Source organism: Nanorana parkeri, unplaced genomic scaffold (assembly GCF_000935625.1).
Source record: "Nanorana parkeri isolate BGI_ZX_2015 unplaced genomic scaffold, ASM93562v1 scaffold1341, whole genome shotgun sequence".
NCBI classification, from domain to species: domain Eukaryota; kingdom Metazoa; phylum Chordata; class Amphibia; order Anura; family Dicroglossidae; genus Nanorana; species Nanorana parkeri.
The window spans coordinates 307,625-332,829 of record NW_017307609.1 but is presented as its reverse complement, the minus strand read 5'-3'; the positions used below and the strand labels follow the sequence as shown (position 1 = coordinate 332,829).

Here is a 25,205-nt window from a genome sequence, read left to right as displayed (position 1 = left end):
ATCGGTGTTGTAATATTTCCATGCACTGCTCATACCAACTCTGTACTTCATCTGCTGTACATGATACCTGTTGTATTGTTGTCCGATTTGTGCCCTGCCTTACGCATCTTGATTGTATACACCTATGAATTTGGGCATTGCCCTTCCTGTACTGTTGTATTGTTTTTGTCTTTGTTGCTATGATAAAAACTCAATAAATTCTTTGTTAAAAAAAAAAAAAGAACAAATACTGCACCCGATCTTAGCCAAAAGGCCTAAAAGCAAAAGAACACAAAGTATCCACTCCTGGTGATGAAAAAGACTCAGAGCTGACCTCTGAAAATAAGGGATGCACCGATACCGATACTAGTATCGATATAGGTGCAGATTTCGAGTATTTGGGCAAGTACTCGCCCAAATGCTCAGATACCTAGCACGAGTACTTCCGGTATCAGGAAGCCGGGCAGCGCGTTATCACACGCTGCCCAGTTTCGCGATTGACCGGGAAGCGGCTCCATGCTCTTTCGTGATCGGTCTGGAAGCTGGCCAATCAGGAAGCTGGCCTCGTGAGGTAAGGTTACCTTACCTTAGTATGTGCAGCCTGTCACCCCCGGGGCCTCTCCAGCGAGAATGCGGCCTTCGTCCGGTACCAAGCCGGAGCCATCCAATCAGGAAGCCGGGCGCCGGCTAATGACGCGACGCCCTGCTTTCTGATTGGCCGGGAAGCTGGCTTCATGCTCCCTTGTCATCTCATGACAAGAGAGCATGGAGCCGGCCTCCCAGCCAATCAGAAAGCAGGGCGTTGCGTCATTACACAGCGCCCGGCTTTCTGATTGGCCGGCCAGACGGCTCCGGCTGGGTACCGGACGAAGGCCGCGTTCTCACTGGAGAGGCCCCAGGGGTGACAGAATGCACATACTAAGGTAAGAGGGGACTTTCTTGTTAATCAGGAAGCCAGGTGGCGAGTCATTACACGCCACCTGGCTTCCTGAATGGGACATCCGTTACTTGGTAATTGGTATCGGCGAGTACCGAAAAAAATTATCGGTACTCGGTACCAAAATACCGGTATCGGTGCATCCCTACTGAAAATGCACTTAGTGTTTTGGCTGGGAATAGAAACAGGGACAGCCCCCCCTGCTGCAAGGCAGAAGTGCCAACCACTGGGATACAATGCTGGCCATCAAACCTCTGAAAATGCAGGTCCCAACCTAAACCCAGATAGGGCCAGGCCAACAGCCCAACCTCATCCAAAGGGAGGGCCACAACCGAAAGTAGAGCGCCCACAGCAAGCGAAGGTAGGACAGAGATGTGCATCTCCGATAACAAGAAATTCACCAGGACCCCCCACAAAGGAAGGACCTACGAAGAAGTGCAACCCAGAAGCCAAAAGGGAGACAGATGTAACCCTACTGGCCGCCAGAAAGGGAAACAAAAGGAGAGCCCAAATCTCAAAAAGATGCGTAGAGCAGGAAGCAGATGGATACGCCAACATGGTTGCAAGCCACGCTCCCAAAGACAGACGGGCCAAATAGTCAGAAGAAAAACAGAAGAAAAAAAAAGAGAGCCCGGGGATGAAAGGAGGCGTTTAAGCGGAAAAGAATAACCATAGCTCACAGCAGGGTCCCCACCAAACCAGACATCAAGAACTCAGGCTCCCCTGGGAAACCCAGAAGACAGCACTGTGCCAGACACAGTCTTAACAGGAAGGCCCGGAAGACCAACCACACCTGGGCTAAAGCAGGCAGCAAGAGTAATTAACAAATAACATAGGCAATGCGCAGAGGCACACTCCAGCGAAGCATGCATAACAGCCAGACCTGACACCCAGTCCTAAATGGAGGACACCAAGCCTACCCCCCGGACTGTAGCAAAATGCTTGCCAGCTCTGGGAATGGCTTAAACCTCAGCGTTTCACATGGGCCACACGACCACCAGAAATAGGCTAGAATTCACAAAACCAGAGACCACAGACCAAAAAAACTCAGTACTCACACGACAGTGTAACGCTGCAAAAGGTAAAACCCCAAATAAGGCATGACCATCCCCTCCAGCCAGAAAGGTACAGGAGTAAACAAAGCATGTGAGGGCCGTGTGAAGGCCGACAATCCCTAGACTCTAGAACTCAAGGCACCGGGACTCACAGGGTAGCAGCTGATTCGCCGCCCAGCTCCTCAGAAACCCTGTAATGGCATGCAGAGCGGTGGCCGCTGGGACCTCCACCGCCATTGTTAACATAAGGAGCGCCACCACATAGGTCCTGATAATGGGCGGGAAAGCACACACACACTGCCCACGCAAAGACAAATTACACCCCAGAGACATTGATCCCATAGATGCCATTAAAGCGATAGGAAGTAAAACCGCAACTACTGCACACAGCATGAGGTACCCAAGGCCACTCCAGCCTGCAACTAAGGCAGGGGGAGGGACAATGTATTTAATTACAGAATACACAAAAAATACCATCTCCTAGGACAGGCTGCCTCCTGCCGCAGCTGGGACAAGGTCTGCCTGGAGGGACACAATTTACGTTATCATGTGTCCCCCCATGCAGAATATTTACAGGCTGCCCTTAGGTCCCGGACAGGGCCGTCACAGCCAAGCCCCGCAAAGCTGGAGAGACTACAAGGATCTATATTAACACCTCATCTGTTGATTGAAGACTGAAGAAAAAAGCAAAACAGGACAGAAAAATACAAACACCCTGCAAAAAGAAAGGAAATAAGATTCCCAGCAGGGAGCTTAGGTCCTAACTCCTTGACACTAGGCAAAAAACTGAGCTGGCTCTAGCTGTTAGGGGGTTTGGCCACCCATAGGCTGAGAATTTGTTTTTTGTGCCTAGTGTCCTACTCCTGAAGGTGGCGCTATAAACCCATCGGTCAGGATCTAAAGAGCTCTTTGGCTGTGTCTTTCAATGAACGGAAGAGAAAATATGTCCATTCGTTGATAGGGCGGGTGTGGCTGAGAAGATGGGAGATGTTGAAAGGTCTATGGGAGCTCTCTAAACTGCCACGTGCATGTCCAGTAAATGGCACCAAAGTTAAAATGACACACAGTGGAGTCTGTATGTCCTCCAAGGCTATGCCATGGATCAGCTGACCCAGAAGATGCAAAATGAGAACCCGTGGCTTTGCAGCAACTGAAGAAATCTTGCAAAAAGAAAAAGCATCTTGATAATTCAGAAACAAAAGGGTTCTCCTAGGACACTAGCAAAAAAATGAGGCATGATTGGAGTGGGAGGGGTTATACTAGGTTGTCCTTACAGCTTTTGTTTGCCACTGCCCAATTTCCTGAAGGCAGCAGCATAAGCTAATGTTCCTAAAGTACTATCCTGTGTCTTGTACATTTTATAAATGTTCCTATTTTCTGTACAATTAATTGCTTTTCTTAAAAGACAACTTTGTCCATGAAAATTTGGCAAGAATAGTTTATCTAAATAAAACACCTTGTGAAGGGGATGGGGGACATTGTCATGATCAATTTGAGCAACAAAATGTCAATGTGGTTACAATACATTCAAATCTGATACAGAGCAGGAACATTTTAGACAGCCCAAAAGTAAACAGCCCATTTGAACAAACTGTACACATACAGACACTAAGTGAACTTACAACTGATGCTTGAGTGAAAATATGATGTGCATTTCAAAACCAACTTGCTCTTGGAATAATAGTTATGATCAATAAGAAAAACACCCACACATCACTGTAGGATACTTCCCAACATATTAGGTAAAATAAAAAAGGGGGAAAATAGGATTTTGTTTTCTCAGAGTCCACTGAGGGACACAGCTCAGGATAATTCGAGACAGAGTTATGCCGCTGCCTCTAGGAGAAATGGACACTAGAAAAACAGATAAGGATACAAATCTGCCACCTTAAGGACATAACCCCTCCTACCTCACAACCGCCAGTGGTAGCAAGCAGTATAAAGGAATGAGGGAACAAAATCTTATTTTCTCAAATCGATAATTGAGGGACACAGCTCTAGATAATTCGAGACAGGGATGTCCAAAATCAGTGTAAAAAAAACAGAGGGGGAGGGCACCACAACATTTAATGAGCCAGATCAACTCCAAAAAACAAAAAAGGAAAAAAAAACAAAAAAAAACGCCAAAAACATTTAAGACAGCGGCCTGAATAATCAAGAGGATGCAAAAACATCAGCTTCTCTAAAAACTTTGCAAAAGTGTGAACAGATGACCAAGTTGCAGCCTTGCAAATTTGAGTAACAGAAATTTGATGCTGAAATGCCCAAGTACTAACTGCTCTAGAAGAATGAGCAGAAACAGAAAAATAAGGAACCTTATCAAGTAACTCAAGCTTGGACAACTTGTCGAATCCACTAAGAAATAGTGCATCTAAACGCTGAGCAACCCTTTTTTTGGACCATTGGGAAGAACAAATGAAGAATTAGAACACCGAAAGACCGATGTGGCAGAGAAACCAACGTCAGGGTTCCTTACAAGACAAGGCAGATACCTCGGAGACCCTGCTCACCGATGTGATGGCAACAAGAAAGGCAACCTTTTTGGATAAGACAAGGAAATGTCACGGATAGGTTCAAAAGGAGGCTTTTGTAAAACAAATAACATCATGTTCAAGTCCCACGTAGGGAGAGAAGACCTAAGAGGAGGAACACCAGCACCCTGAACAAAAGAACAAATTAAAGAAGTCAGAGGACACTGAAAAAGGCCAAACGTTTATCTACCCCAATCTGGAGGACAGATAAAAACTTTTAAAATAAGAGAAAGCACAAGGGAGGAAAACCCCAGGGACTCATCAGTGAAAATAAGCTTTCCAGATACATTGATAAATCCTACGAGTAGAAGACCTGTGAGCCTTAAACATAGTTGGAATAACCGAATCCGAAATTCCCCTCTCCTTCAACACCTGGGTTTCAACCGCGGAGCCGTTAAAGCCAGCGACTGAGAAGCAGGATGGAGGATCGAAGCCAGTGATCGTCTGCCAACAGATGAACCAGATCTGCATACCACACCCTATAAGGCCAATCCCGAGCAATGAGAATTACTGGAATTTGTGTGTGTTCTAAACTGCAAAGTAAAAAAGGTAACAGGATTAACGGAGTAAACGCATAATTCAGTGTGTACCGATCGCATGGAGCAACAAAGGCATCCACACCGCATCCTGTGTTGGATCCCTTGTTCTGGATACAAATCTGTCCATCTTCTTGTTTGAATGAGAAGCCAGAAGGTCCACATGCGGCATTCCCAGCGAAGACAAAGTTGTCGAAATACCTCTGGATGAAGAGACCACTCTCTCAGTTCCAGATGTTGTCTGCTAAGAAAATCCCCCTGCCAGTTTTCCACACCTGTAATAAGGACTGCTGAAAATCAATGGAACATGAAGTTCTGCCCATTCCAGGATCGAAATAATATCTGTTGCTGCCGACAAACTCCTGGTATCCCCTGGTGATTGATGAAGGCCACCACTGTGGCAATGTCGGACTGAATCCAAATTGGGTAACCAGCCAGAAGATGAGTCCAGTGAGACAATGCCAAGCGAATCCCCCATAGCTCCAGGACATTTGTCGGAAGTTTGGATTCCTCTGGAAACCAACAATCTTGAACAGACAGATGACCCGATTCACCACCCCAACCAACCAGACAGGAATCTGTTGCGACAACCTTCCAAGGCATCAGAAGAAAAGACTTTCCCCATCAGCAATGCAGGAGATCATAACAGAGTCAACTTGGCCAGGGCACTCAGTCTGATCATCCTACCCAGAGACAGAGGAGGCTTGTCCCACGCTGAAAGAATGTTCCTCTGCAAAAGGTCTGGAATGGAACTAAGCTAATGGTACTGCTTCGAAGGTGGACACCATTAGGCACTAAAACGCTCATTCAAGTTCTCAGAGTGACAAATGGGATCGAAGCGACTGAACATGATCCTGTAACTTCAACAGCTTGTTTTGAGGAAGGAGCAACTTCACCTGAAAAAGGTATCCAACAGAAGACCCAAGTATTCCAGACAATGTGACGGAATCGGAGAAGATTTTTCCATGTTCACAATCCACCAGAAGGTCTCCAAAGTCCGCAGCACCGCCAATACGTTGAACTCCAGAGTAAGAAGAGCTTGTTGTCTAAGTAAAAGGTCATCTAAGTATCCAATAACAGGAATCCCCTTGCAACGGGGACCCAGAATCAAAGAAGACCCTTGGAACCGAAGTGAGAGCCACAAATTGGTAGTGATGGTCACCCACAGCAATACTTGGAAAACGTTAATACGCTGGAATGAAAAGGAATGTGTAGATATGAATCCTTTATATCGATCGTAACCAAGAAATGCCCTTGACGCAGGTAGGAGCAGGGCTAAGAAACTATTTTGGAACGGGAAACAAAACACCTCCCTGACCCAAGCATCCGAGATTTGAGCTTCCCACATCCTAGCAAACCCTATCAGACGTCCACCCACCACTGTCAAGTCGAAGAGGGCTTCTCTGAAGAAGGTTTAGAGGTCTTTGACTGCCACGGACTTCTAAAGGATCTCTAAGATTTGGTATTGTCAGAAGCCTTTTGCGAATGAGAGCGGAAACCCAGTGTGGAATAGCAAAAGGAACATTTTAAAAGATGGAAAAGGAGTAGGTTTACTTTTCTGATTCCTATATTTTTTCATTTGAAGCAAATGTTCGTTTTTACCACCTGTGGCCTTTCTAATGATAATATCTAGGGAATCCCCGAATAGCCGATCAACATATGGTAAACTTAAAAGCCCTTCTTACACTGGACTTTAGCCAGATAGCTCTGCAAATCTGAACCGAGGACACAGCTCTGCAAATCTAAACCGAGGACACATACAACAAACGACCCGCATCCAAAACCGTATCACACAAGGAGAGGCAACAAACATTTGATCTACTCAATCAAAAAAAAAATTTGACCGAGTCGCTGTGGTTTGAGAAATAAGAACTGTAGCCAACAATGGCTCAATAGCAGAATCAGATAAAGAATACATGGTCCAGGAAAGATTTTCACCCTTTTTCTCAGAAGAATCCTTAAAAGGCAGGAGTGGCATCAAGGTAAAGTCTTGTTAAGACTCAAAATGGAAGATCAACTTCAGTGGGAACAGCCCATTGTTTTTACAAATTCTTCCGGAAAGGCATATAGGGATTTGAAACACTTAGGAACCTTAAACTGTTTATACGGAGATTCCCAATCCTTGCATAAAAATCAGAAATAGGAAGTAAGGGAAAAACTTTGCAGACATGTTCAGGCTTCTGGGATGCCCGATCCGAAATTGTAGAAGTAAAAAGAACAGTGGAATCTACCAGATAAAAAATCAATTAAAAAGACAAGTTTCCTTTTGATACTGAGAAATTACAGATGACTGAAATTCAGCTTAAGCAACATCATCCTCATTAGAAGAAACCAACTCACCTTCAGACAGAATCTTCTGAAAAAGTGACAGCTGTACCGGAAATAGCAGGCATTTCATCCCCAGAAAGTACAGGTGACAAAAAGCAACCTTTTTTACCTGTAGCAACAGGAACTACTAACTTATCCAAACAAGATAAAAAAATTATCCCTAGTAGAAGAAAATTCAACTCTAGTCAGAAAAGGAGACGACTCGTTAGACATTTCAGCAGTTTTAGTAGCAGAAACTGACACGATATTGGTAGATTAAGTCAAAGAAGCAGTACACACAATACAAGGCATGCCAGAAGACATTTCATCGTTACAAATGTCACAAATAGAGGATTCCCTAACCGTGACAGCTCATTCACCCCTATTTTTAGCAGTAAACGTAGCTGCGCATAAAATAAATTATATTACCACAGGCTCCCAGATACTACTCACGGTCTCATAGGTGTGAGGTGAGGAGAAATGTGAACACACTACGTTGGTGACAGTGTGGAAATGAGCAGCTGGGAAAAAAATATCCCTCCCGTCAAGCAGATCACTAAGAACATTGGATCGCAAGTTCCAGCTCTTCAGCTGAAAACAGAGAAGCCGTCCCAATCACTATAAACGGCCCCCAGTGCGTGTGCATGCACAGTAGAATTATATATGCGTCATCAACACAATTCCTGGCCACTTAAAGGGGCAGTGGGAAATTTAAACAAGATTGTACCGAACCAACCAAAAAAAACAGAAAAATCAAAAGGGAGCCAACGGAGGGTGCATAGCCAACATAAATAGTACAAATTATTAGTACAGCAATATCCCAGCTCTGCACATATACTGGCCTGATATCCGCAGAGGGAAAGGAGCCACGCCCAGGTACTACAGAACTTGATGCTTGAAGATTCCAGGCCTTTACTGGCAGGTATTGAGACAAGGTACTGAGACCAGAGATGCCCCACAGTGAAGATCATAACAGATTCTGGGTATTGAAGGCAGAGTCATAAATGCTGAGACCAGAGACGACCTGCATCAAGAAGACCAGAAAAGCTCCCAGGATTTATTTCTATCCAGTATGAATCAACTAGCAGCCCAAGCAATAAAATGGCACCCAAAAATTAAAATAAAATAGCAGAAGTGAAGGAGACATTATTTTCCTGAAGACACGAGCAAAACTGGCAGTTGGGAGGTTATGGTGTACGTTTAATGAACTGTGAAAGAGTGTGATAAGCAGTGAGAAGGCTTTTCTCACCTTAGCAAAGTGAAAAGGCTAGAAAATGGTGTTTAATAACCCGTGATAAGTCAGGTAGGAACTGAAATATCTCACCTCTTCTCATCCTGGTGATAAGTACACAGAAAGTAATGGGAATGTACCTGTTTAATAAAGGGAGAAAAGTAGAGAACAGCTTTATCACTGGATAAGTATTGTGAAAAGTGCCCTTGATTTAGCAACCTGTCAGACCTTGTGATACAGGCCTTTGTCTCGAGAAGCACTGAGCAAAGATACAGGAACTTGTCATAAACCTAGTTCCTTTAGGAACCTTCGGGAACAGTTAAAATAAAGCACATATGCTTCTCTTCTGGATTTCTGACATTTTGTGACATTTATGCCAGTAGCAATGGTTGGCTGCCCAGCCATTGCTACTGGCTACTGCTGATTGAAGCCAGTGACACACTGCAGGCGATTATATATATATATATCTATATTATCTATATATATAGATATATATCTCTAGGCGGCACGCACGAATGGGAAATCGGCTTTGAATGTAAACAGCCAGCGATGGCTGTTTTGATACAAGCGTTCAGACGTCTGTAGAGACGCACAATCGCTTGCAATATGCGCTGTGCCCGGACAAACTAGTGTAGACAAGCTGCGGTGCGAAGTGGAAGGTTGCGATTTTTTCGCCTCGCCTGCAGTGTGTCACAGCCTTGAGAGGGAAAAGGAGTGAAGTCTGTCTTAATGCCACCCTTCCCTCATGAGAGTGACAGTTTCAAGTCCCCTCACTGTATCTGTGTAGTGTGAGGTAAAGTTCAGTAAGGTCATGGGACCTTAGGGCTGGTTGTTGAAGGCTCAGTCTCCCTCAGAAACAGGCCCACCAAATTAAGCTTGAAGGATGTCTGGGGAGTATGTTTTAGAGGCAGATACAATGAACATTGCACTCCACATATAACAGTCTGTAAGACCATTTCGCCACCATGGTCCGCCGTTTATGATGCATTAATACCTGCTGCTAGTGTGTTTGCACACACACAGTGCTGATGCACCTATATCGGGACAGCAAGCTTTTTTCAGGGACGCCAAACATTCCAATTTCCAGCATGTGTCAGAGTGCCCACTTACATTGCTAGGCTCCATCAGAGTGCCCCTTTAGAATGTTTAACCCCATCACTGCCTCGCATTGTGGCCTCCTCTGGTAGTTTGATTCATGTTTTTGTACTGGTACATGCTGAACAAATCGGAACATGCAAGTCCTGCCTTTTAGCAATTTTCATCATTTTAACAGAGAAATAACTTGCACTTTGCTATAGAGGTGCTTTGTAATATTGTTATTGCGTGGTTTGGCAGAGTAAACTACGATCCTGTCAGGAGGAGTGTAGATTATCACAAAGGATGTCATTGTGCAGCTCAGAATACATTCCCCACATTGCTTTCTCTACTGATCACCGTGACGACTTATCTCAGCCTTTCACAGCTGTTACGTGAGATAAGTTTTCTTTTCGCAGGTTATTAAAAAGCCTCTGTGCAGCCGAGAAAAACAAAGAGATCTGCTGAGTAAAGTTAACTCGTGATAAAGCTAGTTTTATCACAGTTTATTAAACATACACCTATGTCCATAGAGTGGCAGGTTTTTAACTTTGTTTGCCTAGTGTCCTTTTCTCCTAGAGGCATCAGCAAAACCCATACACCTCGAACTATCCCTCAATGAAAGAGAAAAAAGGACCTACCTGAAACCGTCAGGGGGAGGTAAATTTGACCTGATAACTTACACTAGAAAAACAAAAAAGTCAGAATTTGATTAGTTTATATTGACAACTCCTAGACTTTTTTTTTCTTTATGGAACCACCCATATTAAATCCAAAAATCTGACTGTTATTACCATTTACAAAATTCATCTGAGAAATATTTCCTAGCATCATGATATACAGTCTGCACCATTCTTAGAATAGAAAAGGAAACATGGGGGAGAAGACAACAATATTTTTGGCTTGGGGTCTATTCCAAATATACTTCAACTCTGAACTGCAATACAAGGGTGACTAGATCATCAACAGGGAAAAGGCGGCATATGTGCAGTTTGCTTATAAGTTTGACTGGATTTATTGGGCTTCTTCCAGCAGACATTTCTCTATTAAGTGGTTTCAAGGATTTGCAGTAGTAGCAAGCTTTGCATCAAAGTCCATCTATAGGAACACACTTCATCAAAAAACAAGTCTGGAAAGGCTGCTGTCCTGCGACAGGCTATATGTACAAATAAAAGACAGTGTGCATAACAAAATTATACATTTGTTAAACTAAGTTTAAAAATGCAGGAAGACATTCATTTTGATTCTCTCAAATTTACTAACAGCTTCCATCTACTACTCAACTGGTGTTAAAATATGAAAAATCAAGAATATTTAATCAGTATTTTAATTTATTTTTTTCATTGTCTTGGATGCAAGACAACAGCAAAGGTTGACAATCTGTTGCCTGAAATAATGCAATATGAATGAACACTTATAAGCTTCCTCATATATACATAGCAAAAGTTAATGTTCTTATGACCCAAGTTAAACTGCTTCCTTCACAAAATATATATCTATATATCAGAATCTTGAAGGATAACCCACACAGCTAACCACTCAAGACATTGAAAAAATATGGAAATGGAGAATGATTAAATGGTTAACCATTAAATTAATGGTTAATCATTCAAAGAGCACATTTAAACCTGTACCATTTTATTCACTGTTCCAGAAGAAGTCAAGCTACAAATCAGCCTGATGGAGAGGAGAAAGTGTTACAGTAAACCGCATGTACTGGTCCGATCTTCAAGAAAGAAAATATATTAACAAGCAACAACAACCACCAAGTCCAGTTCGAGATCTGCACAAACAGAGGGTGAGAATACCAAACCAAAAAATTGTCCTTGACATTTCACAAAACCTAACTGAGATTACGCATGGACTGTCCCTTGGGACAGAGTCTATCAAGCATCAAATAAAAATTAATTAAAAAAAAAAAAAAAAAAAAAAAAAAAAAGAAGAAGAAGAAAATGAAAAAACAAAAAACACTAAACAAAGTGACTACAAGTCTCCTCCATCTGTCTTCTTTAAAAGAATGTTCATCTCTTCTGTACAAACATCAGTTGGTCTAATACTGTCTAAAAGCTGCCAGCTTCTCCTTGAAGGTGGCTGGTGCAGGCGAGAAGATATTCCAGGAACACTTAAATAAGTTTTTCTTAAAAGTCCACATATTCTACAGAAATTATGAAGTCCAGAGCACTAAAATCACTTTATATGCACTGGCTTCTCATCTGACTTTAGGCGTTTCCTCCGAGGCTGTACAAAATCATCATCTGAATCCTCAGTTATTTCCCCATCATCGTCCTCTGGTTCAAAGTCTGGCAATGGTGGGAAGGTCCTGTCAGGGTAGATTCCTGGAAGTTTGTCCTCAAAGTATAATGCAACAGCCTTTCCTGCTTGTGCCACTTCAGAGTCATTCTGTTATGGGGGGGAAAAAAACAAAAAAACAGAATTCACCTGGGGTTATGCAAAGACACCTCATGAGTTAGCACAGCTTGGAAAGCTTACCTGCAGATTAATTTCTTGTGATTCTGCATAAACTTGAACAACTTTCATCATCTAAAAAGGACACCAGAGTCAAAAAAGTGAAAATCATTTCTTCTAAGTTTTATAAGTAGGGTGTTACTTCAAAATAAGGTCATAACTACAAAAAAATTTTATGACCTGCCTGCTATTTAAAAATGCATGCTCAATTATTATATGCAATGAATATAAAGTATGACAGACTGGATACACAGTCCATCACAAAAATACTAGCATGCTATGCTATTTTGTCACGCAAGTCCAAGCCAGACCAGATAAGACTGAGCTATTGCAAAAATGATATATAAATATGTTTTTTTTCTGGTCTATGGCCATAGCAGACTTGTTTCCCCCAGACAATTATCACAATTATGACCAGTTTACAAACATTAGATTATAGTATAAAATCTGACCATTCTATAGAATACAAATTTAGACCAAGCTGCAAGTAATTTAAATGAACAAGCAACAAAAGGTCTCTAGAATAGATTTATATGAAATACCATTTAATATATCTGGCACTTTTCAAAGAAAACAAATTACAAAAAGGTCAAAACAGCAAAGTGCAAGCTAAAAATCATTAATTTAGCAGAATTTCTGGTCATTTAAATGATATGTTGGTATACTTAAATTACATCCCTACATGTAAAACTCAACATTTTACTTCAGCCAAAATAATCTCCTGATGTCCATTATATTTCTAGGTTTTCCCCAAACAAGAAAACAAGCCGGTGAGGTATGAAAAAAAAAAAAAAAAAAAAACCTTAAAAAGAGACTCTTCTGCCTAAGGAAGTGCTTTAAAATGGCATACCTGCAAATAGGCATAGCAATGCTTACCTTCTGTACTGCCCATTCCATTAAATGCCACTCCACAGAAGCATAATCATTGGGTGAAGTATTTTCTGAAACCAATGCTTGCCAATCATTTGGTATCCTGCAGTGCTGAATGGCTCCCTTCTGCTGATGCCCTTAACATCACTACTGTGTTCTGTAAAGACCTGGAGGTCGGCAGGAGCCACCATTCAGTACTGCTGACACAGGAGATAGACAAAGCCAGAGGAGTTCAGCAGCGAAGGCAGGACAGGTAAGTATTCCAACACTTCATTGAAGATATGCCGTTTCTAAAGGTGCCCATACACCTTACAATTATCTGCAGATTTTCTGTGGTCAGATGGATAAAGTGCAACAGATTGGCCCATCCACACAGTTAAGTGTAGATGGAGGAATCTGTTGCACCAAATTCCATCTGACCACAGAAAATCTGCAGATAATTGTAAGGTGTATGGCCAGCTTAAAAGCAACTTTGAGCAAGTGACAGTCACTTTCACTTTAAGCACAAGATGGATTACATAATTATTTATGGTAGCTGCAATTATGTTCTATTGCCTCTGCAAGAGATATTAACCAATATATTATCATATGCTTTGCTACGAAGAAGAAACAAACTGCAGTGTTATCGTTATTTAAACAATATAGGCTGTCTGTTACTGATCCAATAGCTGCAATGACTTATAAGTCATTGATAAAAGTACACGGATCGGTCATGCCAATTTCAGGCCAAATTCACCTCCTGTAAAAACTTGTGCCAGGTCAGTGACTCAAAATACTAAGACAAAGACACCAACCATCTAACATTTGATGAAGATTGCCAGCAATAGTAATCTACATATGTTTCTCATTACAGTAGCAAATTTGGGCAGTTCAAACTGATCAAATCTTACATAAAAATGGTAATGCTTTTCAACAAGTTGAAGCAGAATTTCATGTTAAATAAAAAGATTTAACAAGGGAAGGCCAGGTGGGCACTTTCAATGCCAATTTTGAAACACCCAAAATCCAATATATGGGTCATATACATTTCAAGCCAGGGAAGTCAAATTTGAACTCAGTAGGAACCAGTTAGTCCAAGCTAGATGGCACCAGGCAGTTTCAAGAAACCTTGGAACATTGACTTCCACTACAAACAAAAGAAGTCTCAGAAAAAAAGGTTATGTGCCAGCTATATTTTTTTTCCTTTAGGCATGCTAGTTACCTAGCTCCTGGGACTTATCCAACTATTTTAAACAGTTTGTGAATGTTTACTAAAATTCTTAGTAACTGGGCTACAAACTATAAGAAAGCTTCCCCCTTTACACTTATTTAATTCAGGTTCCTTACTGGTAAGAAATGGCTTCCTCTTTAAACATCTCTAATGTTTTGCTGTGCATGTTGTGCAAGAACTTTTATCAATCTTACAGCAGGGAATACTTTAGATCCATTTACAGTGCATGAGACATTAGAAGACGGATATTATAACAATCAAGAGCCACATCAGGTAATTTAAAGCAGATGTAAATCTTCACCGAATAACTAATTGTGTGCTAAAGCACTGTGTACAACAGACATTTTTTTTTTTAAATAAAAAGCTTGTTTTCACACTTTATTGATTCTTAGTGCTGTGGATATCTGGCAGCCTCTTTTCAGTCACCTCCTGCTTTTCAGCTATGGCTGCATAGCATTTCTCGGGACAGGTTTCTTGATAGTTACAATAGACCAGGCCTGTGTAATGTGTGTTGAAACAGTCACTTGTAGTCACCACTTTAGGCTCATGTGAAAGGGTGACAGCATACACAATCTTGTGCATAGCCTACCTCAGAAACCATAATCTTTACACTTTACTCATATTCAATTATCTCTAATGAGGACCATAGGTATTTGTATGACTGTTCTACAACACCAGGAGGATGCTGGGCTGCCTCTTTGGTATCTGCCTCACATAATGCACATCTAACACTCAGTATTTAAAAAAGGTACAGTTTTAATCCAGTAACCCCTCAAACTTATCCATGAACAGATGCATGACTAGCAATAGCAGCCATTGTAAATACTATGGAAGCAGAAATTGTTAATGTTGATTAATGTTAGGGCAACAAAGGATGACAAAGTGAAAACTGTATTAATAAGCCAATTGTTTGATACACAGTGTTTTAGCACAGTAAATATGACATACTCTTTCTTTTGCTACAAAGATAATGATAGACATGGGATGAAAGACATATGATGGAATCTTGATCCTATGTCTGAGATATCCCTGATGCAATCTACCAGACACCATCAAGTAAATCGGAAAAGTTAGAAAATCCAGAAATACTGATGCAGCAGCCTCCTCTGCTCCCTCCTTTTATAAAGCCATTTGGAAACCGCATTTATCCAATGGCACTAATAGGAACTAAAACATGTATTCCTGTGCAATGAATAAGTATAACTGGAAAAAAATACTGGTTTGAGGAGTCATGAAAACAGGTTAAGAGTGCACCTGTGCCCAGGCTATGGACATTCTTATTGTTTTTAACAGAATGAAGACAGTTTTTAGACAAGCCATGTCTGACATCTGTAGCTGCAGGCACTGTGGAGAAAATCTTCATTTAAAATAATTAAAAAAAAAAGAATCAGGTACTGTAAGCTGTTAGAACACAACCAAAACCCTACTTCAGAATCTCAGGTGTGAACTTCAAGGATTAATAATTACACCATAGTACACGCAGCTCAAGAGGTGAGCTCAGTAGTAGGGATGCACCAAATTTTTGGTCGAAAATGGCACTATGCGCAAAATGCCGAAAGTACCTTTTTTTACCAAAAATGCTGTGCATCTCTGGGGACACAGAGCAGCGCCCAGCAGGGAGGAGAGAAACTTTCAAGAGGCTGAGCAAGAGGGGGAGGAGAGCACTGTCAATGTTATCACAGAAAGCCAAGCTCTTCTCTCGCACCTCCCCACTCGGCCTCCTGTGACAAGCAAATCAGGATGGAAAGCGGTGCGGGGAGATAGCTGTCAATTGTCACAGGAGGCCAAGAGGGCGGTGCGGGGAAGGGAGTGTTGTTAGTGGTATCACTGGAGGCTGAGCTCTACTCCTTGCACTGCCCGCTCAGCCTGCTGTGACAGGCGAGTGAGGATGGAGAGCAGTATACAAACTCTTAACGATCCGCTGATCGCAGAGTGTTTGTAAATACCTGAGAATATAGTATGCTTACGGTGTCCCCAGTTATGAATAAACAGAAAGTGCTCTGCATCACTTCCTCTTCATTCACGATTGTGGACATTGTAACCGATACTATCCCCACAGTTTAGGAATGGACAGGAGTACACAGTATAGAGGCTTTCTGTTTATTCATAACAGAGGCCGCAGAAAGAGATTTAGGCTTCTATGTCCTCAATCTCTTTTTCTATTTTTAAAGGGAAATATTAGGGGTCTGTTTAGACCCGATATTTCCCCCAACGCCCCATACAAAGTAAAAAAATTAATTAAAACATTAATTTAGAAAAGTTAGAAAATAAATAATTTTTGGTTTGTCTGACAAATTTTTTATTTCCGGTTACATTTCAATGCACCTCTAGTCAGTAGTGACATTTTTTTTAATGCACATTAGCAATATGTAAATATCTGTCCATAGCCTGGGCAAATGTGCAATTTAAATGTGCAGAAGCACAAAGGCTGTATTCTAACCAATCTCTCTATGGCCAACTATTAAACATGGATATGGTAGCAGATCTGCAAAAAATATGGACGTTATCAAATTATGGTCAAGTATGTGAATCAATCTTACATGGCCATGTTCACCCTATGTTCCCTCATGAAATTTCCATATTCCAGAATGGTCATGCCACCAAACACAATGCTAATAAAATTTCAGTGTGTGTTTCAGTTTGAACTCAGTCATGAAGTCAAAAGCCTAATATGGTCTATCCGTAGACTGGCTGATATCACTGAACCATTATGAGACGTTCTGAAGAAAAGAATCATAGCTTCTTCATCCAGAATCGAAAATACATCTACCGGTATGTACAATTTAGGAAAGTATGAGAGCATACTGACATCATAGCAAACGATGTCTACAGCCCAGTCCAGCGGTCCAAAGATATATAAATGAAAGAGGAACAGACCACAGCCCAAACAAACATGTCACAGAGAAACAATAAACTTGTCAATAGGGATGAGTTCGCCAGAGCAAAACTATCACTGACACATGCCCCTCCAGGCCCAATCAGCTGCACAGGAGCATTCCATAACCCGCTGTTAGGCGTAGCTGCAGGGCAGGTAGGGAGATGTGTCACCAACAGTTTTGTGACAGGCTTATTCAGTTTGCACCAAGGTCACGCACACCCCTACTTGTTGACAGCACCAATTACATGGGACTCTGCCAGGTTCCTGTAGTGGAGGGCCGTGCTGGAATATGAGCAGTCAAGATGCAGTTGGTTATTTTTGAACTGTGAATTTCATGGGTGAACATTGGTAAATCGAATACTTCACAATAATAATAAAAAAAGAGAAATAAAAACAGATTACATCTCTATTTTTTACACAATGCTGCTAAAGATAAAATGTAATGTTTGAAAACGCATCAATATAAATTTAAAGTAACTATTTTGTGGAATAAAATTGCACATGCAATGAATTCTGCCTAGACATGATATATATAAGAATATATAGTAAGATAAAAGAAAAACATACTTCATTAAACCTTTCACAATTCTTAAATATTAGCCTGACGTCTGCTACAAAGTCTTCTGGTGTCTGGTAGTGTTGGGAGTGTTTCTTCTGCAGCTTCTTTTTAACTGTGGATAGGTCCATTGGCTTCTTAATTATTTTATAGTAGTTTGGTATCTGGAATAAAAAAAGAACACTTTGTTGGACATCTCAACAAAATCAATTTCAAAAGGGCCCAATAGCTAGAATTGTTATAGGTTTTAAGTGTTTGTATTATTCACTCATCTGTTTATCACTTTATGCAATGAAACAATTGAAGGCACCGTGTAATGCAACCACACATATATAACGGTTACATAAGCTACTTTGTATTTCAGAATTAAAGGAGAACTATAAGATGAGTGAAAATTACTCATCCTCATAGTTCGAGCCGACGTGCCACAATTAGACTGTCACACATCGGCTCAATAGATCGGGAAGTGAGCGAAACAATACCGTTGCGCACTCACGTCTCGATCATCTCCCTGCAGGAAGCCGTGACTGTCTGTCACGGCTCCCTGCAGTGATTTCCCCTCCTCCGATCCTCCAGCGCCGTCTAGAATAATGGACGGGTACAGCTGGCTCTGCCTCTAGATGGTAATGTCGGGATCCATCCCGGCTGCGGGGGTCTCAATATACCGCGAGCTGTAGCTAGCGATATCCTGAGCTTTGGGTCACAGGAGGACGCTAGTATATGTCCTCCCGTGACCCTTGAGAACTATGGGGAAAAACACTTACCCCATAGTTCTCATTTAAAAACTACAAATACTGCAAAAGAATGCTGGGGGTGCAATGTTCTCAACACCGAAGATGAGCACATGATTACAGTATAGACTTAAGACAACAATTACATTTCCCAAACTTCTGCCTGCCAGCAGGTCTTATGCAATTCCTTCTCCTTGACAACAGTAGCAGGGTTGGAGAGGTGACAGACATTAGAAATGCTGGCAAGGAGCTCATCAAGGGCATGAGAGCGAGTACGAATGCCACGCTCCCGAAACTACCCCCATGTATGTGCAGTAAAATTCACTTGGCTGCAGTACAGTTGGTTTTACTACTGTAAGGCTGCATACGCAGGATCTCGTCACCATATTGTGATGTCAGAAATATGGTGGCAAGATTTTATTCAAGTGCAGTAGTGGACCAGTCAGTACTGCCACTACCGTGCAGGACCAGGATCTTGTTGTCATATTTCTGATAATGCAACATGGCAGTTGTTGCCATATAAAGTTTTGCTTGTGTAATATATTAATTAGATAATTATCGCATGTTATGTGACTCTCAGTTCCTCAATTGTGTTACTGTGAATCTGTCTGCTTTAAAGTCCTAGCTATTGTTTTGTTTGCTTATCACATCTCACATGGGGGGTAAACAGCAACCTCATTTAAATCCTCCAAATCAGGTTACACCCAATGTACATTTGGTAGGCAGTGTACAGAAAGGAGGATATATAAGGTATTGTTAGCAAGCCACGTGTTTCTCTTTTACCTGGAACACAAAGGCATTCAGTATGAACAGGCGAGAAGCTGAGAGGTAAAACTCCACGACACTTGTACATTGTCTTGTAAATATTGTTTTGTGTGTTATTTGTAAATATGTAACCCTACCAATAAATGTATATTGCTGATGGAACTACTTATTTTGTCTAAGAATCCTCAGATCTAGGGGTGTTTATGTGATTATTGTAGTCATTGGAATATATTTACATATCCATTTCACCTGGGTAATACAGTGAGACACCGCGCATGTGCAGTAGGGTGTAGTACAGACTGGTCAATAATGCGCATGCACAGGATCTGTATGCTTTATTGAAGGTGTTATTCCAGAAGAGAGTGAGTGACAGGTCATCCCATGCTACAACATGGAAGTAGTACCTACAAATAATATTGGAGTAGCCCAAGGGGTGAGTTATTTAAAATGTTACCTTTCCAATGACATGTTTGACTTAAGATAATTTTTCTTTAACCAACTCATTTACTGCTTATACTTAGGGCTGCAACAACTAATCGACTAAGGCGATTATAATCGATTGAAAAAGTCGTCAACGGTTTCAATCATCGAATAATCGGCTTTCGATTAGTCGGCCCTGTTCAAGGCTTCATACACGCCGCATCTCCTCACGCTTGCCCCTGCCAGACCGCAATTCACACGCCACAGCTCCTCCCCACCCGCGGTGAGAAAGAAGAAGTGAGGAGCAGGCGTGGGGGGATGACAGCTGCCGACAGACAGGCCCGCTCTCAGAAGCAAGTTGCTGGAAAACTGCTCAGGTAAGCCTGCACTCCCCCCCCACCCCCATATGATGCTCTATAATGTATTGCTGGCATAATGGGATTTGTATTCATCTATAGCTGATGGTACATTGTGATGTATATTATCCAGCGCAATGTATCCTTCAGCTAAAGAGGAATACAAATCCCAGCAATACATTATACACTGTATGTATAATGTACTATTGATGGGATGTGTTGTATTCCTATATAGCAGGTGGTATTCTGCATTGTGCTGTGAGATATATTATTCCTGGGATTTGTTGTACTCTTCTATAGCTGGTGGTATTCTGCATTGTGCTGTATAGAGGACTTCAAATCCCAGCAATAATACATTATAGACTGGTGCAATGCAGAATACCACCAGCTATAGGGGACTACAAAACCCAGCAATAGTACAATATGCATCGCAATGCAGAATACCGCCAGCTATAGATGACTACAAAACCCAGGAATAGTACAATATGCATGGATTAAAATAGATACTCCAATAAATGTTCAAGTAGATCACATATTTCAAGTTTGCCTCAGGCTCCTGACTTTCCGAGATGGCTCAGATTGCATTCAAGTAGTTCACAAGTTAGAAGAAAATACCCTTTTATTTAAATTTTTATGTTAGAGAACTATGGGGTTAAGGCTTTTCCCCATAGTTCTCCTTAGGGTAACGGGAGGACACAAACTAGCGTCCTCCAGTCACCCTAGGCTCAGTATACCGCGGGCTGTAGCTCGCGGTATACTGTGCTTGCAGTATACTGAGGCGCTGAAGCGGATCCCGAAAATTGTGCTGGGATCTGCCCAGCTGCATGACTGACAGCTGGCTCTGCCGATCTAGAGGCAGAGCCAGCTGTACCCGCCCCCTCCCCCGTCCGTTCCGCCAGTCAGCGCTGGCGGATCAGGGGGTAATCCAGCCCCTCCCCTGTCACGGCAGAGAGCTGTGACAGGATCGGGGTGAGCGAACACTGGTATGTGTTCGCTGACCTCCCGATCTACTGAGCCGACCTGTGACAGTCTCATTGTCACAGGTCGGCTAGAACTATGAAGTGAGTGAAAAGCACTCACCTCATAGTTCTCCTTTAACAAAACTTTTCAAGTTTAGATAAAAAAAAAATTCCTAAAAATTTTAATGTTGCCTCAAGTTGTATCCTGTGCCAAAGCTGTTATCCACAAACACACAGACTACAAACAAAATTCTGTTCCTAACAGCACTTTGGCGACATTTCTGGCTTTGTCTGGACAAAAAAAAAAAAACTGACAGTGCCTTTAGCGGAAGCCAATTGCTCACACTAACGTTATTCAAGCCAAAGAAAGCTGAAAAGTGCTGAGCGCACATACTATATAAAACAAGAAGGCATGCAATATATACATTTTTTTAAAATCTTATTCAAATATTGACTTACAGTTAGAGGGACTGGCTCTTGAAACTCAATACTCAGTTCATGGCAGTAGATATACAGGAGAAGCCGCTCACATTTCTTTTTGGAAAAAAATAAAAAATAACACTTAATGGAATGGTAATGGAAATCATCACATGTAGTGAGCACTATGTGTGTATTCCTTTAAAAAGGTTGGATAAATAAGAGGACAAAGCCCAACTCCAGCCAAAATGCAGTTTCCACCGTCTCCTGATGTCCTCATCTTTTCCTATTGTGGTGTTACAGGGGGAGAAAGGGGTAATTGGGACTTGACATTCTATACACTGAACACACTATTCAACAGTTCTAGCTTAAAGACAATTTTTATAACCAAGAGAATAGATTTCAAGTCAACAAGTTACTTTTCTATAATAAATTGTCCAGCATTTGGTGACATATGGAGGCTGGCAGTGGGTAGTGTTCAATTTGTTTTTGCCACACTGCATTACGGTACACCTTTCCAATGCTTAAGTTCCTTTAGACCCTTGGTTCTCAACTGGTGGGTCGTGACCCAAAAGTGGGTCGCGACCCCATGTTCAGTGGGTCGCTGCGTGCCTTCCACTTTCCTACGTGAGAGGCTTCTCAGCCTCCCCCTACCGCAGAACTGTCAGTTATCTCGCCAAGCAGCCATTCAAAATATGCTGCCCGGCGCTGAGTGTCAGCTTGAGGTGGGGTGGGCTGGAGCTATGGCTGTGAGGGAGCTCCATCCATACATGCATTGCTTACAGCTCCCTCAAATACCCTGTAGAGGTGCCTGGACCGGTGTGACATCACATTCTGGCTCCGGGCACCTCTATAGGGCATGCAAGGGAGTTGTACAAGCAATACACATTTGGATGGAGCTCCGTCACACCATAGCAGTCCACGCTGGACTCCAGACTGAGGATCCACTCCAGTTCTCATAAGGTAGGGAGACTGGGTGGATCTTAAAATCTTTAAAAAATCTTTTTTTTTTTAAATACATTTTTTTGGGTGTGTGTATGTGTGTGTGAGATTGTGTCTGTGGTTGTGTGTCTGTCGCTGTGTTGGAGGGCCCGTTCACACTAGTACAGTGTTGATCACAGTCCTGTGCAATTAACGCACTGTACCATGCAATCTCACCTACTACACGTTCTGGAGCGGGAGGTGTGTTGCGTTACCATTTATTTGAATGTCACCCCGAACGTATCTCCTGCCCACAGTTCAATCGCCTGCACCAGAATACACAGTACCGCAATGCCATTTGGTACCAATATTCTTCAAATAACGAGAACAAAATGTGTCGAATACCAGTATTATGAGAAGAGAGAACATAAGTAACCCTCTAAGCCAGGGGTGCCCATTAGGTCGATCGCAAAGCGAACACTGGTAGATCGCGATCGGCTGTGCCTTGTCCTCCCGCTGTGGGGCTTCTCCTCTGGATCCCTACTGCTCTCCCCCATCTGTATGCAGCGGGGATCCGAGGAGAAGTGAAGGAAGCGCTGCAGCCGGCCGAGGAGGGAGCCGCTGTCCCAGCAGCGTGGAGGAGCGGTGAGGAGAGAGAGAGCCGCTCGGCCAGGATCTGACAGCTGGCGGCTCTCTCTCTCTCCTCACCGCTCGGCCATGCTGCTGTGACAGCGGCTCCCTCCTCCGCCGGCTGCAGCACAGCATAAAGGCGGGGGAGAGCAGCGGGGATCCAGAGGAAAAGCTGCAGGCTGAGTCACCCCGTGTGAGTGGCCGAGGATCGGTACATATCAGTGATATGTTCCGATCCTCTGTGCAGAGCAAACACTGGAACGATCAGCTGATCACTCCAGTGTTTGTAAATAACTGGTGACACATAGTAATGTGTCCCCAGTTATGAATGAACAGGAAGTGCTTTACATCACTTCCTGTTCATTCATGATTTTCTCAATGGGGAGTAGCACTCTGTACAGAGGGTTCTCCCCATTCAGAAACTGGATAGTAAATATTTTCTGAATGAATGGGAAGCCTCTGCACTGTCCATTCATTTAGAACAGATGCTACAGAAAGAGAGATTGAGGACTGTGTCCTCAATTTCTTTTTTTATTTTAAATAGGGAAATATCAGGGAGCTTTTTAGACCCCTGATATTTCCGCAAATTATCCCAACAGTTAAAAAAAAAAATTACAAAATGAAAAATCAAATAAAAAATAATAACAAACAAACGCTGAAGACGGGAAGGGGTGGGACACCTCTACCCATATGCAACGTCAGTCACATTCGGCCACACGAGCATCGCGGGAGGACATGACGCCGGTGCACGAGAGGAGACCTTGGAAGCAGCTGCAGTGGATGTAAGAAAAAGACAGATGGGGAGAGACAGCAGAGAAAGTGAAAGACAGCAGAGAAAGTGAAAGACAGCAGAGAAAGGGAAAGACAGCAGAGAAAGTGAAAGACAGCAGAGAAAGTGAAAGACAGCAGAGAAAGGGAAAGACAGCAGAGAAAGTGAAAGACAGCAGAGAAAGTGAAAGACAGCAGAGAGAGAAGAGACACCGCAGATAGAAACAGGGGAGAGAGCGAGGAGACAGCTGAGAGAGGGCAGGTTCACACCACAAAGTCTGCGTCCCAGAGTGTTAGGCCTCTAGAACGCACTGGAATGCAAATCGGCCGGCTCCCTGCGTTCAGGGTCGTGGGGTTGAATTGAAGTCAATGGCACCGCAGCCATGCCCACAGTTCAATCACCTGCACACAGAAAAATAGTATATGCAGCATTTTTGCAGATTGCACTGGCCTGGAAATGTGCCTGCGTGCGGGTGATTGCACTGCGGGCGGGGGGCGTGGCTGCGGTGCCATTGACTTCAATGCACCGCCTCGCCCACTCCCGCCCCTGAATGCAGGTGTTTTTTCGTGGTAGATCTCATTGAGCGCGACATTTGAAAAGTAGATCTCCAGATGAAAAATTGTGGGTGTCCCTGCTCTAAGTGTATTAATATTTACGCTCTTAATGCTGCAAGTATAACTACACACATACCATTTGGTCCACAGGATTTAATCCTTGTACAGTCTTCCCTTTTTTACTGTGCTGTGAATTATCACAATCATATTCAACCTCTGGTTTGTTCAGATCTCTGCAAAATGTGCAGATCCACTCACCACTGTTGGAAAAGAAAAGGCATGTTTATAGAAGGATCGTTTGGAACATTTTAGTTTTTTTTAACATTGGGTTAATTGCAGTATACTTGTATCAAAAAACATGCATAATATATTATAGATTTCATACATAAAATTTGATGTGTTTAAATAACATACAGCTGACAAATATTTATATATTAGGGATGCACCGATACCGGTTTTTCGGTATCGAATAAAAGTATTGATTTTTTTTTTTTTTGGTACTCGCCGATACCGAATACTAATGCCGGCATCCGTGGGCCAGTATTATTAGGAAGCCAGTGTTCCATCAAAAGAACACCGGCTTCACTTCCCTCGCGACACTAAGGCAGCCTGGCTTACTGACCAATCTGGCTTCCTGATTGGCTAGGAAGCCAGCTTCACTTGTTGCTAGGCAGCCTGGCTTCGTGATTGGCCGGGAAGTCGGCTCCATGCTACCTCTCCGCACTGCCCATAAGAGGGAGGTCTCCCTCTGACCAGAAGTCAGGGGGTAAGTATCGGAGCATTTGAGCGAGTACAAGTACTTGCCCTACATCTCTAATACTCAGTATCAGCACCGATACTAGTATCGGTATATCCCTAATTATATATAGATCTATACCTATAGGTGAAACTCGAATAATTAGAATATCGTGCAAAGTTTATTTATTTCACTAATGCAACTTAAAAGGTGAAACTAATATATGAGATAGACTCATTACATGCAAAGCAAGATAATTCAAGCCGTGATTTGTCATAATTGTGATGATTATGGCTTACAGCTCATGAAAACCCCAA

General features: G+C 42.5%; 1 protein-coding gene across 3 annotated transcripts in view; it reads right to left on the bottom strand.

Moving 5' to 3' along the window:
- Positions 1 to 10,597: 10,597 nt before the first annotated feature.
- Positions 10,598 to 25,205, bottom strand: part of TRIM33 (tripartite motif containing 33) — a 110,711-nt gene continuing 96,103 nt past the window's right edge. For 2 of the 3 annotated variants that reach the window (XM_018569479.1, XM_018569478.1), the window contains 5 exons: positions 24,289 to 24,412; positions 21,321 to 21,395; positions 17,642 to 17,794; positions 12,141 to 12,191; positions 10,598 to 12,050 (listed from right to left, as the gene is read on the bottom strand). In XM_018569479.1, the coding sequence (XP_018424981.1) occupies positions 11,838 to 12,050; positions 12,141 to 12,191; positions 17,642 to 17,794; positions 21,321 to 21,395; positions 24,289 to 24,412 (616 nt within the window). In that variant the 3' untranslated portion in view covers positions 10,598 to 11,837. The remainder of the gene's footprint in view (positions 12,051 to 12,140; positions 12,192 to 17,641; positions 17,795 to 21,320; positions 21,396 to 24,288; positions 24,413 to 25,205) is intronic. The other variant, XM_018569477.1, reaches the window with a different exon arrangement.